General features: G+C 40.2%; 1 protein-coding gene across 1 annotated transcript; it reads left to right on the top strand.

Annotated features, from left to right (window-relative positions):
- The first annotated feature begins 243 nt into the window (after positions 1–243).
- Positions 244–1,567, top strand: LOC124370787. The gene is made up of 2 exons (XM_046829085.1): positions 244–379; positions 690–1,567. The coding sequence occupies exons 1-2, from the start codon at positions 244–246 to the stop codon at positions 1,565–1,567; spliced, it is 1,014 nt and encodes a 337-aa protein (XP_046685041.1).
- Positions 1,568–15,585: the final 14,018 nt, after the last annotated feature.

Below are 15,585 nucleotides of genomic sequence, written 5' to 3'. Positions count from 1 at the left end.
AAGGTTGGCGACCTTTCGTACCCTGGCACCTCACCCTATCTAACCGAAAACTCCTAATCCTGCCCCGACTGGGTCGTGTTGTTGTTTGCTGGGAGTGCCGGAACTGCCATACAGATCCTCGAGCATGCCCGTCTTCGGGGCTGTGTGGTAGCGGAAGGCTGATGTGAGCTATCTCTGCCGAGGCATAACAATATACATGAACCCTGGTGCCAGCCACTTCGGTCCCTGGTCAGGAAGTGAGTAATGGACAGATATGTCGGAGATTTCTGTTGCCACGTGCGAGCCCGAGCCGTGCGTGAATTCCCGGCTCGGTTTAAACGAGATAACACCGGGCCCCGGGGAACTGGGGTGGGGCTGCCTGCCAAGCTACGGCTGACAGGTACCCTAGGGTATACCCGTTCCCGGTGTCTCGGCCTGCACCTTTACTCACGATGCGCTGGTAAACTACAAATTATGGATGTGGGCAATGAACCCTTACCTTACGGGCAAAACACACAACGAGTAGTAACAAGAGAATCGAATAATGATTTAGATAAAAAACGTCCCCACTCTTCAGAATCCGAAGATGGGGAAGAAATAAGTAAACAGATAAGACTAAGTAATACAAGTAACTCAAACAAACAGTATCTTCCTACGCCACTTTTCCTTGTGTTTTAAACACAAAAACGAGAGCGACAATCTGTCCAAAGTGAGTCCCTTTGTGATCAACAAGGCATTAGTCGGAGCAGGCGGTTCGCCGTCATCGGTCAGGAAACTTCGTAACGGAACTATCCTGGTTGAGGCGGTAAACGCTCTACAAGCTCAGAAGTTCCTCTCCATGAAGACTTTTTACGATCAGGTAGAAATCACTGTACAGCCTCATGAATCTCTAAATTGCAGTAAGGGAATAGTTTTCAGTCGCGAGATGCTGTGTTGCTCAGAAGCGGAACTGAAGGAAGAGTTAAAGGATTCTCTCGTCACTGATGTTGTGAGAATAACGAGGGTCGAGAATGGTGTACCAACACCCACACCAGGTCACATTTTGACCTTCGCCCTACCTCACCCACCAGCCACGATTAGAGCAGGATACCTTTCTCTTCAAGTTAAACCTTACTTCAGAAATCCCCAAAGATGTTTCAGATGCCAGCGTTTCGGACATTCGAGCAAAACATGCAGCGGCTTAGAGACATGTAGCAGATGTGGTCAAAGTGGCCACAATGACAAAGATTGCACAAGCGGAGAAGAGCACTGTGTGAACTGTAAGGGCAAGCATTCTTCAAGCTCTCGCAGTTGCAAATTTTATTTGGAGGAGAAAGAGATATTGAAGTTAGTTACACTAGAAAAACTGTCTTTTGGCGACGCCCGTAGGGAGTATAGGAGACGACTTGGACAAACTCCAAGAAAATACATCTCCTACTCTCAGGCCGCTTCTGCTCCTCCAGCCCAGCCCGCACAGTGCTCCTCCTGCTCCGCTCTGGAGGGCATGGTGCGAGAACTCACTAAACAGGTCGCTGCCTTGGTGCAGCAGTTAAATGCCAAGGCCTTGCCGCAAACACAAGCGAGTAGTCATACGACTTCTGCCCCGTAGCACAGGGACCCCCGAAAACAAACAGGAGCCATTCCCAGGCCAGTTTCTGTGTCCGTGGCACCCGCTAAAGGTAAAGAACGACCATCTAACCATTCCAAAACGGCAGAGGAAAGGAAGTCTCTCCAAGAGAGACTTAAAACCCAAATCCGATCGAAAGCTCAGGCGAGAACAAAGGGAAGCACTGTTTCACCCCCCATTCCCAGCTCTTCTCAACTTTCCATAGTTGATGAGGATGAAATGGGAGATGACCTTCTGCTTCGATCGGAATTTCAAACAACTCAAGGTACATTTAAACTTAATAAAAATAAAAACAGACAGAAAATTACATACAATTAAATAAAACATGAACGAATTTAAAATTATCCAATGGAATATTAATGGTTATCGCGGACATTTGGAAGATGTAAAACATCTTTTACAAACCAAAACACCTCATGTAATTAGCATCCAAGAGACTAAACTCCACCCGGGATGCCAAACCCCCCTTGAGGGGATTTGACATCTTTCGTGAAGATTTCCCTCACGACGGGCATGCCTGTGGTGGTGTTGCTCTATTCGTGGATGAATCCCTAGGTGCCTCTGAGGTGCCCCTCCAATCCAATCTCCAATGTGTTTGTGTGTCAATCCAAGTTCCGTTTAAACTGTATATATGTACTGTCTACTTTCCACCAATCCCAGTCACCCTCTGTCAAGGTGATCTCGAGGCACTGATCGGCCAGTTACCGAAGCCTTTTCTTCTCCTAGGCGACTTCAATGCCCACCACAAACATTTGGGGGTCAGACCATTCCACACCAAGGGGAAACTTGGTCGCAAGAGTCCTCGGAGATCAAAACATCTTCGTCCTTAATGACGGATCCCCAACTTACCTGTGTCCAAGGACGGGAGGTCGGTCTGCTATAGATTTATCTATATGCAGTCCAGAACTTGCTCATAGATTCGACTGGGAGGTCCTCTCCGACACATTCGGGAGTGATCACTTCCCAATTCAGATCAAAATACCTGATTCTTCGTTGAATATCACTAGAAGACCAAAATGGATCATCGATAAAGGTGACTGGGATAAATTCCAAAAACAATTTACATTACTTGATATAAATACTCCATTGGACATAAATACTGTAGTAGAACTTTTTACAAGCTCTATAATAACAGCAGCTCAGGATAGCATTCCGAAGACATCACCCGAACCAAGACGAAAAAATGTTCCTTGGTGGACAGAGGAGTGTTCGAGAGCATTGCGAGAGCGAAGACGCGCCCTGCGAAGATTCAACAAACGCCCAACCCAAGAAAATCTTGAAACCTACCGGTTCCATAGGGCAAAAACGCGACGAGTCTTCAGAAATTCCCGAAGAACCTCATGGCAAAATTTCGTGACCACAATATCTCGAACAACTCCAAAGGCCGAAGTATGGAGAAGGTTAAGGTCGGTGTGCGGCAAATCCCAACCTTTGCCAATTTTGGGACTCAAGTCGGGCGGAGACGTTGTGACTGATCCCCGGGATGTTGCCGACCTGTTGGCCTCCTCTATATCGGAGGTTTCAAAAAGTTCGTCTTACTGTCCTGAGTTTTTGAGATATAAGCAATATTCTGAACAAATAGACATACTACTCAACAATCCAAATCCATGTCCCTTAAATATAAGTTTTTCTATGCAGGAGTTGGACTCCGCACTGTCATGTACTTCCAACTCTGCTCCTGGTCCGGATGACGTACACTATGCCATGCTTAGACATTTACCCTCAGAGGGTAAGGGGGCCCTCTTAGCGCTCTACAATAGAGTGTTTGAGGAACAAACTTTCCCACTAGCATGGCGTAAATCCCACGTTATCCCCTTATACAAACCGGGACAGGACAAACTATCTCCGTCTAGTTACCGGCCCATCTCGCTTACCAGCTGCCTTTCTAAGGTGTTGGAGCGGATGGTAAACCGTAGGCTAATCTGGTTCCTCGAAAAGAACAAGCTCCTTTCGAGAGAGCAATGCGGCTTTCGCCAAGGACGATCGACGTTGGACCTCATGGTTTCCCTTGAGACAACCATACGTGACGCATTCCTTGAGGGAAAGCAAGTAGTCGCTGTATTTTTTGACCTGAAAAAAGCATATGACACAGCGTGGCGGAGAGGCATCATTAACACTTTCCAGGCATGGGGAGTGAGTGGTAATATGCTGGCTTTCATTCAGGGGTTCATGTCTGACCGTACATTTCAGGTTAGACTAGGGACAAACCTATCCAGCACAACCAATCTGGAGAACGGGGTACCACAGGGAAGCGTTTTGAGCTGCACGTTATTCGCCGTCGCCATAAACGGCATAACGGCTTGTGTCCGCCATCCTGTACGCTGTTCTTTGTTTGTGGACGACTTCGCCGTTTACGTCTCTGCAAGAAGACTTGTTACGGCGGAGCGTTCCCTGCAGCTAACTATAAAGCGACTAGAGGAATGGAGTAGACGGACGGGATTTTCGTTCTCTACTTCCAAAACCCAATGTATAACATTCTCCAGACTAAGAAACTATTTAGAACCGTCACTTACTTTGAACAGATCCCGAATAACATCAAGTCGGACTGTGAGATTCTTGGGTCTTACATTTGATTCCCGACTTACATGGATCCCTCACTTAAAATCTCTTAAGGCAAAATGTCTACAAAGGCTAAATATGCTTCGAGTTCTTACTGGGACCAAGTGGGGCGCGGACAGGACATGTATGCTACGTTTCTACAAAGCTTTTGTCCGTTCGTGCCTTGACTATGGTTCTCAGGTTTATTCTTCTGCCCGGCCAAACGCGTTAGGAATGCTTGATTCGATTCACCACTCTGCGATCAGGTTGGCTACTGGAGCTTTTCGTTCAAGCCCTACACCTAGCTTATTAGCGGAGGCTAGTGAACCAATGCTGGATATGAGACGCAAGCAACTTGCCATAAATTATTTTCACTCCCTTAAAGCCAAGCCCGAAAATCCGGCATATGAACACGTATTTGAAAATTACTTGATCGAAGTCTATGCTAATCGCCTTAACATCTCAGCTCCATTTGGACTAAGGGCTAAAGCGCTTCTCTCGGACCTTGGTATCGAGGAGTACCAAGTAAGCCAATGCTACCAGAGTGATATCCCTCCCTGGTTAGTATTAAGTCCCGAAGTTGACCTGTCACTTCACAAGTACAAGAAAGAAAACACTTCTAATTTAGTGTTCACGCAGGCTTTCCGGGAACTCCTGAGTGCTCGGGCACCTTGCGACATAATTTACACTGATGGATCTAGGTCTGAGAATGGCACCGGATGTGCGTTCATAACGGCGAGTCGTGAGTATAGATTCTGTCTGCCCTCTGTAGCGTCAGTCTACACGGCAGAACTGACCGCTATTTTGAAAGCATTGAACATCGTCTGCCCCAGGACCAGAAGGCTGGTCATCTGCTCCGACTCGCTTAGTAGTCTGCAAGCAATCAAGGACATGTATCCAAAACATGTCCTTGTGCGCGATATCCGATGTGCCATTCACAGACTTCAAGTCCAAAATATACAGGTTGTTCTGGTGTGGGTGCCCGGCCACGCGGGAATTCCCGGAAATGAGCTAGCCGACAAGGCTGCTGGGAGTGCTCATGAGCTTCCTCCTTTTACTGCTATGGTGACAAGGTCAGACCTAAAGCCAATGGTGAAGGAGAAGTTAAGACGAGTTTGGGGTGATTCTTGGTCTCGGACGGTGTGCAACAAGCTGAGAGCCATAAAACACACAGTAGCTCCCTGGGGGACAGCCATCCGCGAGAACCGCAGAGAGGAAGTAGTGCTGTGTCGGTTGCGAATCGGTCACGCGCTGCTGACTCACGGGTACCTCATGAGTCGCGGGGATCCCCCGGAGTGTGCGCGTTGTGGAGTGGCTTTGAGTGTTGAGCATATTTTGGTCGAATGCCGTAATTATGCAACGCTAAGACGATCTTGTCAGCTCCCAGCAAGTCTATTCGATCTGTTGGGGGATGATGAGTCAGTCATTGTAAAGCTTTTTGAATTCTTAAGAAGAACGAGTCTTATCTCAAAGATTTGATCTGAGCGAGTACCTGTTAAGTTATATAAACTTTGTCCTTCTATTTATTGTTATTTGTTATTGTTATTTGTTATTGTTATTGTTATTTGGTATTGTTATTTGTTATTGTTATTTGTTATTAGTGAGGGTGGGTCCCTTTACAACCTTACCTTCACTAACTTACCTGGTATTAGCATTATATTGTTGTTATATTTATTATCGTTATTATTTATCTGACATATTTTTAACTATTGGGCCCCTTTACAGCCTCTCGGCTATTCTTGTTATTTAGTTTTAGTCCTTCTGTTCACTGCTGTTGTTTTTCTTATTGTCTTAATGTGATAATCTTCTTTGACACAGTGATCCGCTGTCTATTCTTTGTACTGATAACGTGACACCATATTTTAAAATGTAGTTGTCCGTTAACCCTACGGGCATTGATAACCTCCGTGTTTTATGCCCTTATAAATAATAATAAAAAATAAACGTTCTCCATTCCAGTGTAGGTTGTCGACTACAAAGAGACTTACTGACAGCAAGTGTGGGCTTTCAGATGTACTGGAACCAGCCGTTGAAGACCTAGTCGTAGTATTGTTCATGGAAGCACTGCTGTTGGAAGGGCTGTTTGATGGTACTGGACTAGCAGCTGCCTCCCACTCACTTTCATCTTCTGCAGTTGCAATCATATTAAGTATTGCTACTTTTGCTTTGTGAAGCTGTCGACGGGGCAATTTACGCATGGACTGAGCAACACTAGCTAAAAATATGTCTACTCCATCTACTGGTTTTTTAGTCTGTTTCAATTCCATTTTTGATCATGTTTTTGTTTCATAAAAGTAATAATCTTATCCGCGCCCTTATCTAGCCTCTTTCGTTTCTCGGTCCTCGGTGTCGGCGGATTAGCAGGGATGGAAAACTCGTTCTCCTCGATTTGAAGTTCAGTGAGGTCGTCTTCAGAGTGCTCTATGTCGTCAGTTGCTTCGGGGGTGATAACAACATTTTTATAATTACAATGCTGGTTCATATGGCAAAGAGTGTGACAGCAGCATATTTTTTTGACAGTGCGATGGGAAAACGATTTTATAGCTACTCTATGGCTGTGCCTCCTGATGAACCATTAATCGCTCGAGGTACTATTTACCATACATTAATCTAGGAGACGAGGGGTTTCCCCTCAAACGGTTCCTTATGCGCCCTTTCCCTCGAAATGGACATCTGTCTAAAGAAGAACGAATATTTAACTACAGGTTGTGTCGGAGTAGGCGAGTCGTAGAAAATTTCACTATTATAAAGAAGGTTAAGCGTTCTTAAAAATCAAATAAAAATACAAAGAAACCTCTGTTTTTGCGTATTTGTCATCGTCAGTTGTGAGTAGGACCTCCTCTTTTCCTTATTACTTCTTGGCACCTTCTAGGCATGCTGTTAATAAGGTCTTGCCTGCTTTCCCATTCCTCGATGACGACCTGCTGAAGCTTTTCAAAGTTATCAGGAGCAACTCCATGAGCCCTGATTTTTCTCTTAAGACGATCCCAAATGTTTTCTACTGGATTCAACCCTGGTGATTGTGCCGGACACATCATCCGTGTTATTATATGATCATTAAACCAATTGTTGACTGCTCTGGAGCGATGAGGACGAGCATTGTCATCAACTTACGTAAAAGTATCGCCAACTTCTTGAGCTAAAGGCAACACTATAGATAGACTCAAGAACCATATTCTGGTACATCTGGCTAGTCATGGCATTGTTACCAAAATCCACGAGCGGAATAGGTCGAATAGAAGAAATTCCGCCCCACACAGAAATTTGGAAATGTTTGGATAATATTTGGATCAGCACATTTTCCAAGGAGCCATCGACAAAAAGCAACACGGGGAGCGTAGTCTTGTGGCAAAAGAGTTTGGACATGCTGGAAGTGGTGTGGGTGTAACTGGTACTCGTGTAGTATTCTCCGAATACTAGATTGGCTGACATTGAACTGTAGTGACAATATTCTCTATTGCTCTTTTCAGGAGGTAATCAGAAATTTCATTAGGGACCAACTCTTCTAATTCAACAGTCCTACATGATCGGGCGATGCCTGCATTACTATGCTCCAAAGAAGACTTCAAAAGGACCTGTTTTCAGATAAGCGTTGATAAATAGTGGCAAACAATCTTGCTATTGGGACACCTGCGGTCTAATTACACGCATGTCTGCTAATTAAAGTTTGAATACACATGAATATTACCTTCCATTTTTAATAAATGAAATACGCAACACAAAATCACTAATAAAATTGATGAAAATAACTGGTTTAAAATACTTAACACAAAACACACAGTATATTTACAGTTTAATGTTTTGTTCAACATTGAGGTGACATATGAAGGGTCCAGGCCCCCCCCCCACAAGTCCATCAAAACAAATTTTTCAGGAATCACATTTTAAAGTTTAAATTTCTCATGTTTCCTTGGTAACAAATATTAGGCTGCCGTATTTTTAACATTACCTTCATAAATTTGAGGCATTCGGTCGTAAAACATGGTAACAAACAAAATGTAAACTTTCTGGGAAAGAATTCTAAAGTTTTTAACTAAATATTTTATGCTTATTTATCAAATAAATTCCATAATTTTGTTAACCAAGCACTCTGTAACTATTCAAAAATGTAATTTTTATTAGTTAAACTGTGTACTATTTTTTCTTATGATGATATATTGTTTTATATTAAGGCAATACATGTAGATAGCATGTTTTACACCCAATCATGAATTTTATTGACATTAGTAAGTACCAGATACCAGTTTTACACAGAGTTCTGTTCAGATATGCTTATGGTAAGTGTTAGATACCATAGAACTAAAAAAACTTTACTAGCACTATAATTGCTCTTTGAAAATAATGTAAAATCTAAAATTATTTAGGAATAAGGTCAGCAATAAATTAGACAAGTATGATATTAAATGGTGTTTTAATTACAGGTTGATAGACCCAAGTATCATAATGTTAAGTGAAAAATGCTTACACAATGTTTAAAATAAATCTTAAATATAACAACTGGTGGAGTAATATACTTAGAATAGTAAAATAAAACAAACAGAAATGTGAACAAAATATTAAATCTTTAAACGGTTAATTTTAATCACTCCTCAACTTTAGTGGTTTTACTATCTTCATGTTCTGGAACCAAGCTTCTGTAGTAGTCATGATGGACACTTGGAGTGTACTTCAACAAAGCAAGGACATCTCGCAGTTTTCCCTTGTTTATTGGTCTTGGTCTGTTGTAAAGTAATGCGAATGAATAAAGTTGAACAATGATGACATTCATTTGATTTGAAATAGTGTTTAACAGCGAACACGCGATGCTGCACGTTCCACTGCTCCATTACTACTAGAACTGGACGCTCCAACGAACAAAATGGCGTCGCTCGGCTGTTACTGACCGCTCCTCTCCACTGATACTACGTTACTCAAATCCATGCGTTCTTTTTGCGCCACCTTTTATAACAACACTGAAGAACGACTTAGCGTCTCAGACACACGAATGAGACTCCGCGAATCGGCTGATGTTGAATTTCAATTTCAATTCTATTCAAATCTTTATTTTCACAAGACGTTACATATTGCAGCAATTCTATAGTGACAGGTGATATTGTCCACTATTATAAAAAGTATTAATCATAAAAGTTGTATTCGTCCATATAATGTTATTCAATTTAAGTTCCAGTATAAAAATTATACGAGGTCCAATCAAAAAGTATCCTACCTTTTGGTGCAACGTAAAACTGAAGTTACCTGAAAAAAGCTGGCGTTAATTTTCTTCAAAGTAAGCACCCTGAGAAGCAACACAACGATTCCAGCGACGTTTCCACTTCTGGAAGCAGTCTTGAAAATCACTTTTCGGCATCGCCATGAGATCAGCCGTCGTTTTTTTCATAATTGCTTCTCGACTTTCAAATCTGGTGCCTTTCAATGGTTTTTTGAGGTGGGGGAAGAGCCAAAAATCGCATGGAGCCATATCTGGATAGTACGGAGGCTGAGGAACTTGCGGAGTGCCTGTTTCGCCGCCAAAAAAGTTTGAATGAGCTGGCGCATTGTCGTGGTGTAGCCGCCAATTTTGAGACGCCCACAAGTCAGGTCTTTTGCGGCGAATCGCATTTTGGAGACGACGTTGGACACTTAAATAGTACTGTGCATTCACAGTTTGACCCTCAGGGGCATATTCATGGTGCACAACTCCACGGTGGTCGAAAAAAACAGTAAGCATCACTTTGACATTGCTTACTTCCTCACTCAGTAGGGTCAATCGGGGCTAATATGAAACAAAAATGTAAACTTTGCAATATAACTTTTAATCTATTTGCCCTAACCCACAAACAAAAATTCAGCAATTTGTAGCTTTGTTTCCTCTATAAGTTAATGGTATCAATAATGTTTTATGTCATAAAATAAAATCATGAAAAAAATAAAACAGTGTTTCACTTTAGCCCCAAGAAAAGGGGCTATTATGAAACAGCCAAGGGGCTATTGTGAAACATCTCAATAATTACCATATTATGAGCATCTGATTACTTAAAAACATATCAGCTTATATAAATATATATAATCTATTATTTCCATAACCTTTAATTTGCTTAACTTTATCTTTAATGATTTTTTTTCATGTTTTAATATGGAAACTAAAATATTTCACTAATTAATACGAAAATAAGGAAGGATAAATTTTTTTTGAAATGGATTTAGGTATAAATAATCTAAGGGAAATTAGTAACAACTCTCAAGCTTTAAATTTGTAAATGTTTTATTATAAATTAGGCCAAAAATAATGGTTCACAGAAATAGAAAGCTTAAAAATCAGAAATCACGATATAAAATCAACATCTTTGTTCATTCATTGTTCAAAAACATTAACACAACCAGGGAAAACATAGGTAATTTTTCTATTTTTGAATGTGGTCAAAGGGAAAGGTAACACAGCTTCTATATCCATATAATCAATATTGAATATGTCCCCTTCATTGTACACAAAATCGGTAATTTCATCATTGCAGCACCTTAAGCCTTGTACGGTAACTTCACCATCATCCATATCGACATGTTCTATGAGGCAGACATATTTGTAATGGGTTGATTTCCTCTTACCACCTTTAACATCAACTAAAACAAAAGTCCCTTTCTTTATATTTTCCTGAAAAACAGGTGCCTCATATGCAAACAGGGTTGATTATGTCCTTTTTGGAGTTGGAAATTAAATCACTTAACGATTCCTCGTCAGTATCACAAAGAGACGGTTCATCACTATCAGAGGTATCTTCATCTATTTCTATCTTGATATGTCCTGCCTTTCTTTGCTTCTTTTTCATGGGCCTACTACTGTTTTCCATTTTTAGATACAACTGGTTGTCAGTTTGGGTAATTACTGTTGGCCTACCACTCGATATTTCATCTAAACTTTCTGCATTGGTTTTCTTACTTTCAGCATTTGAAGTTAGAGGATTACCATTACCCAGAGGAATAGATGATAGGAGGTTTTGTTTATTTTTAGGCCTAATCTTTTTGTTTGCGTTAGATTTCTTAGCAGTTTTTTCTCCTTTATTTAGCTTACCAAGACATTTCAGTTCTTTTGTTTTCAATTTGTCATTTTCTTGGTCTTTTTTCAATTGCTCGGCAGCAATCCATTCATCGCTTGTAATTACTTTTGAGCTTGCGTCTACTCTTTTTCTCTTCTTTTTGGGAGCAAGAGTTCTATTAATTTTTTGGAGCAGTAACATCTCAAAAGACGAAGAAGACTGTGACCCATCACCTACAGGTGATCCAATAAGAGACTCGGAATTGCTAGTACTAGGCTTAGACATTGTTTTATCAGATGTAGACAATGATACTTCTAGATCTCGTGGCTTATCTGATGTCGAAGTGCAAGGTGTTACATTGCCCAGAGACAGAGACTCAGTGACAGTATTTGGATTTTCAAAAGATTCAGCTGTTATGCATTCTTGGTTCCCATCACAGTTGGACCTACCAGTTTGTTTAAAAGCTCTATACCTGGCCAGCTTTTCCGCATCAAAGCGTGATACAGGATATTTAGCATGATCACATGGAAATATGCCTACATGGCTGAAGCCTTTTCTAACGTTATCTGGTGTCAAACCATTATGCCAAACCTGACAGAGTAAATCGACAAACTCATTCTTTTGCATCTTTCTTTGATTCAGTCTGTACCACTCGGTTACTTTTAAGTCCCATGCATATTTCAATGTTTTGAAACATGTTGTGTCCAAAGGTTGGAGAACGTCTGTAGTGTGTGCTGGAAGTTTAATTATTGTAACCTGATTCTGTCTAGCATACATAGCAGTGTGAACATCTAGATGGGTCATATGGCCATCGTAAATCAGCAGAAGAGGTCTCTCTTTCACTTCTTGGCAGAACTTCACAAAAAAAATCATTGAATATATTTGATGTCATCCATCCCTTTTCACTACAGGCATAGAAGGTGCCTGGCAAATCATATTGCCCTTTCCAAGAGGACCATAAATTTGCTCCTTGAAAAATTATTAAAGGAGGAAGAACTACTCCTGCTGCATTACAACAGCCCAGTACAGTAGTATTGTCCCTACCAGTTCCTTCTTGAGTACGGTGAGCTTTTTGGCCAATGCCTGATACAAACTTGACTCTTGAGGGATCCGAGCAGAATGATGTCTCGTCAAGATTGTACACATGTGATGGTTTATTTGCAATATCCAATTCCTCTATTTTTTTTTTCAAGCAAATCGTAAAATTCATAAATTAGAAAAGGATCACTTGTGTTTATTTTGCGTGCTTTCTCCAGAGGCTCCATTTTTTTTAAGCTTAGTTTATGCCTTTTGCAAAAACCAATGTACCAATCATGGCCTGGACGATTGTCCTTGAATGGAACAGTTAACGAATTTTGCTCAACATATTCCTTAACAACGTCCAAAACTTCAGTCTTACTCAGAGCAAAACCATTTTTAGCCATGACTTTCAAGTGATCAGCTAATTTATTTTCAATCTCATTACTCAAAGCATGTTTGTGACCTGGAGGTCTTAAATCAACTGCAGTTTCACACTTTTTTAAATAACGAAACAAGAAAGTTGTTTCAATACTGAGTACTTTAGCAACCACTACGCAATGATTCACCTTTAGTTACTCTTTTCTTAGCTTCATCCAAAATGTTTTCTGGATAAACTCTTCTACTTCCTTTCTTTTTGTAAGTGCGCACCATTTTCAAAATAACAAACACAACACTTAGTTACACATCGGGTGTTTTGAGGTTAGCTACAATAATGGTAATGAACTAGACAATATTGTGAAACAGCTGATTGGGAACTACCAGCTGATAAAAATTCCCACCTTTAACACAGAGTAAAAAAAAGAAGCTGCATGAAAAATCAAAAAGATATGCATTTATTTGTGTTCAAATGTGGTGGGTGGATACAAATTTTATGTTGTAGAATAGTGTTGTTCAAGTTTTGTTTCTAAATAATCCTGGTCAGCGTTTCAAATTAGCCCCAACCACTGTTTCACATTAGCCCCAAACACTGTTTCATATTAGCCCCTCAACTTTGGTGGTTAATATTTTAGGTTATGTTAGACTTAAGACAAACATTAATAGCTAAAAATACTCACCAACTCCTCTAGAATGCCTAACAATTTAGTTATTGGGTTTTTGATAGTTATTTTTTATGACTGAGAAAAAGTTTTTGCATTCCGTTTAAAAGTTTTTTTACGTAAAATTCCATGACTAGGATTTTTATTTTTTTCTGTATATACATAAGTGGATTCTATGTATGTTTAAAATGGGTTTAAACTAAGTAATATACAAGCTACAAAATGACATTTTTTTTAGATATCCATCTAACAAAAACTTAATAATTATTTACATGTTTCACATTAACCCCAAATTTTTGTGTGTTTCACATTAGCCCCGATTGACCCTACTTACTTCCTCCACAGTCATTCGACGATTTTCACAGATCAAAACTTTTGCTTTCTCGATGATTTCCGGAGTTCGAGTTGTTTTGGTCGGCCCGAACGCGCGTCACTTTCTGCCGAGGTTCGACCACTTTTGAAACGGTTATACCACTCTTTAATCTGCGTAACACTCATTGCCTCATTTTCGAATGCTAGCTGAATTTTCCGAATGGTCTCACTTTGTTTTTCTCCGAGTTTCACGCATACTTTAATGCAATAACGTTGTTCCACTTTTTCCGTCATCTTCACAGTTAGAGGAAACCGAGACGCGCACTTGACTTATCGGTACATACTGACCCGTCTCCGGCGAACCAGTCGGGGTATCAAGATAAGACTTTGTACCTTTCCTTATCATAGTAGGAACTATTGTCGCAACAAATCTTATCTCAATATTGGCAGCAGAAGCCGCGATACACGACGAGGTCAGATACTTTTTGATTGGACTTCGTATTATTATTAGTGATACTGAATAAATATGCAACATTTAAAAGTAATGGCATATTATGCAATTTAATTATAAATATAAAATTCAGACAAACTTAATAAACAACAATGACGTAATACTGCTATTTGTATGTACTTGAAAATATACGACATAGAGTATCAAGTAAAGGAGTTCTCTCTAAACCGTTATTATAAAATTTGACTTTAAGGAATCTTTCGCTTTATCCCAGCACAAATAGAGGCCTAAAAGTTTGAACTTGCAAGTTTCTTCAAACTTGATACAAATTACTGAATTTATGAATAATTTAATACAGTCTTCTTTTGTGTGTGACTTTCTCTGGCCAACTGCACTTTCCGACTGTATTTTTGGCTTGGCAAGTAATATGTCCACTTTTCTGTAGTCAACTGCGCCGGGATTTAATGGGCACAGACCACATCGTTTAAAACAGTTTGTAATAGTGTATATTTCAAAGAATGTCTAGAACTTGTTAAAGCAGTCATGGGAAGTTGTACTTTGTTAGGCGTTCCAGACCATTTTCAATTTGCCATTTATAACAACAGCTGCCTATTTTTGTCTCACAGAGCGGAATACTGCCACATATAATGGCTGGAGTACGTGGGTGCAGATTCGTGGCAAACTATCAGAATAATGTGTTTCTGGGAACAAAGCAATCTTTAAGTGGTATGTGGCTTTGTGCCTGTCGAAGAATGTCACCTCTGGAAATTGAATTTGCTTCTCTTTCAATGATGAATGTGGCAGGTTTCGTACCTTAAGTAAGCCTTCCTAAACTAAATTTAGGAGTATCTGTACTAAACTTGAGCTAATAACGGTTTCTATTAATTCTAAAATAATATAGTCGGCAGGATTGGTTGTGATTATCCTCTGATATTGGCTTCAAGATGAATGAACAAAATTAGATTTTCTTGTGCATAGTTCGTGGTCAATTGATTGTTGCCAGAAACCGATTTCCCGTTGAGAATTAACATAAACAGCCAAAGGTAATCTTCCAAAACTATGTTCCTTTCTTGGGCAGTTGTTGTACATAAACTGTGCTCGTTAGCCGAAGGTTGTGAACGCAACATCTGTGTGGCTAACGGTGAAATACATACCTCACATGGTACTATTTTAACACTTTAAGTGAGCCACGGGTATGGGAGTTGTTTTTCTCTTATAAAGTATGTTTTTCTTGAGATTCCTTTCAGTACCATATCCTTAACAAATTTCATAAATCTATTTTCAGAATTCTGTATTTTGTTTTCTGAACTGCTCACTATAAGAAAATACTATACAAAAAAAATTGTGGTTGTAGACTGTCAAATACAACCACAGATGTTTGATTATATAACCTTTTCTTTTCAATTGTTAGTGTTTTAAGTCCAAATAGGTTTCCCTTTTTAAGTACACCGATCCTAACCAAGGCTCGTACACTTGACATGTAAGAAATTGTAATTTACGTGTTGGGTTGAAGATACGGGCTGTGTTTTTCTTTTCCTACTTTCAACTCCAGTCACTACTCGTCTCCAGTCTTTTTTTCTCTCGACTCTCTAATTCATTCTTGTATTTATATCTACTTCTGTATCAGGAGTA

Source organism: Homalodisca vitripennis, unplaced genomic scaffold (assembly GCF_021130785.1).
Source record: "Homalodisca vitripennis isolate AUS2020 unplaced genomic scaffold, UT_GWSS_2.1 ScUCBcl_465;HRSCAF=2523, whole genome shotgun sequence".
Lineage (NCBI taxonomy): Eukaryota > Metazoa > Arthropoda > Insecta > Hemiptera > Cicadellidae > Homalodisca > Homalodisca vitripennis.
Note: the sequence above shows the minus strand (reverse complement) of the source record. Positions and strands in the feature narration are given on the sequence as shown.

Excerpts from the sequence above, each read along its gene's own strand:
- LOC124370787 (XM_046829085.1), top strand. The coding sequence starts at position 244 with ATGGACAGATATGTCGGAGATTTCTGTTGCCACGTGCGAGCCCGAGCC. Across the intron at positions 380-689 it reads TGCCAAGCTACGGCTGACAG|TGAGTCCCTTTGTGATCAAC; the intron begins GTACCCTAGGGT and ends ATCTGTCCAAAG.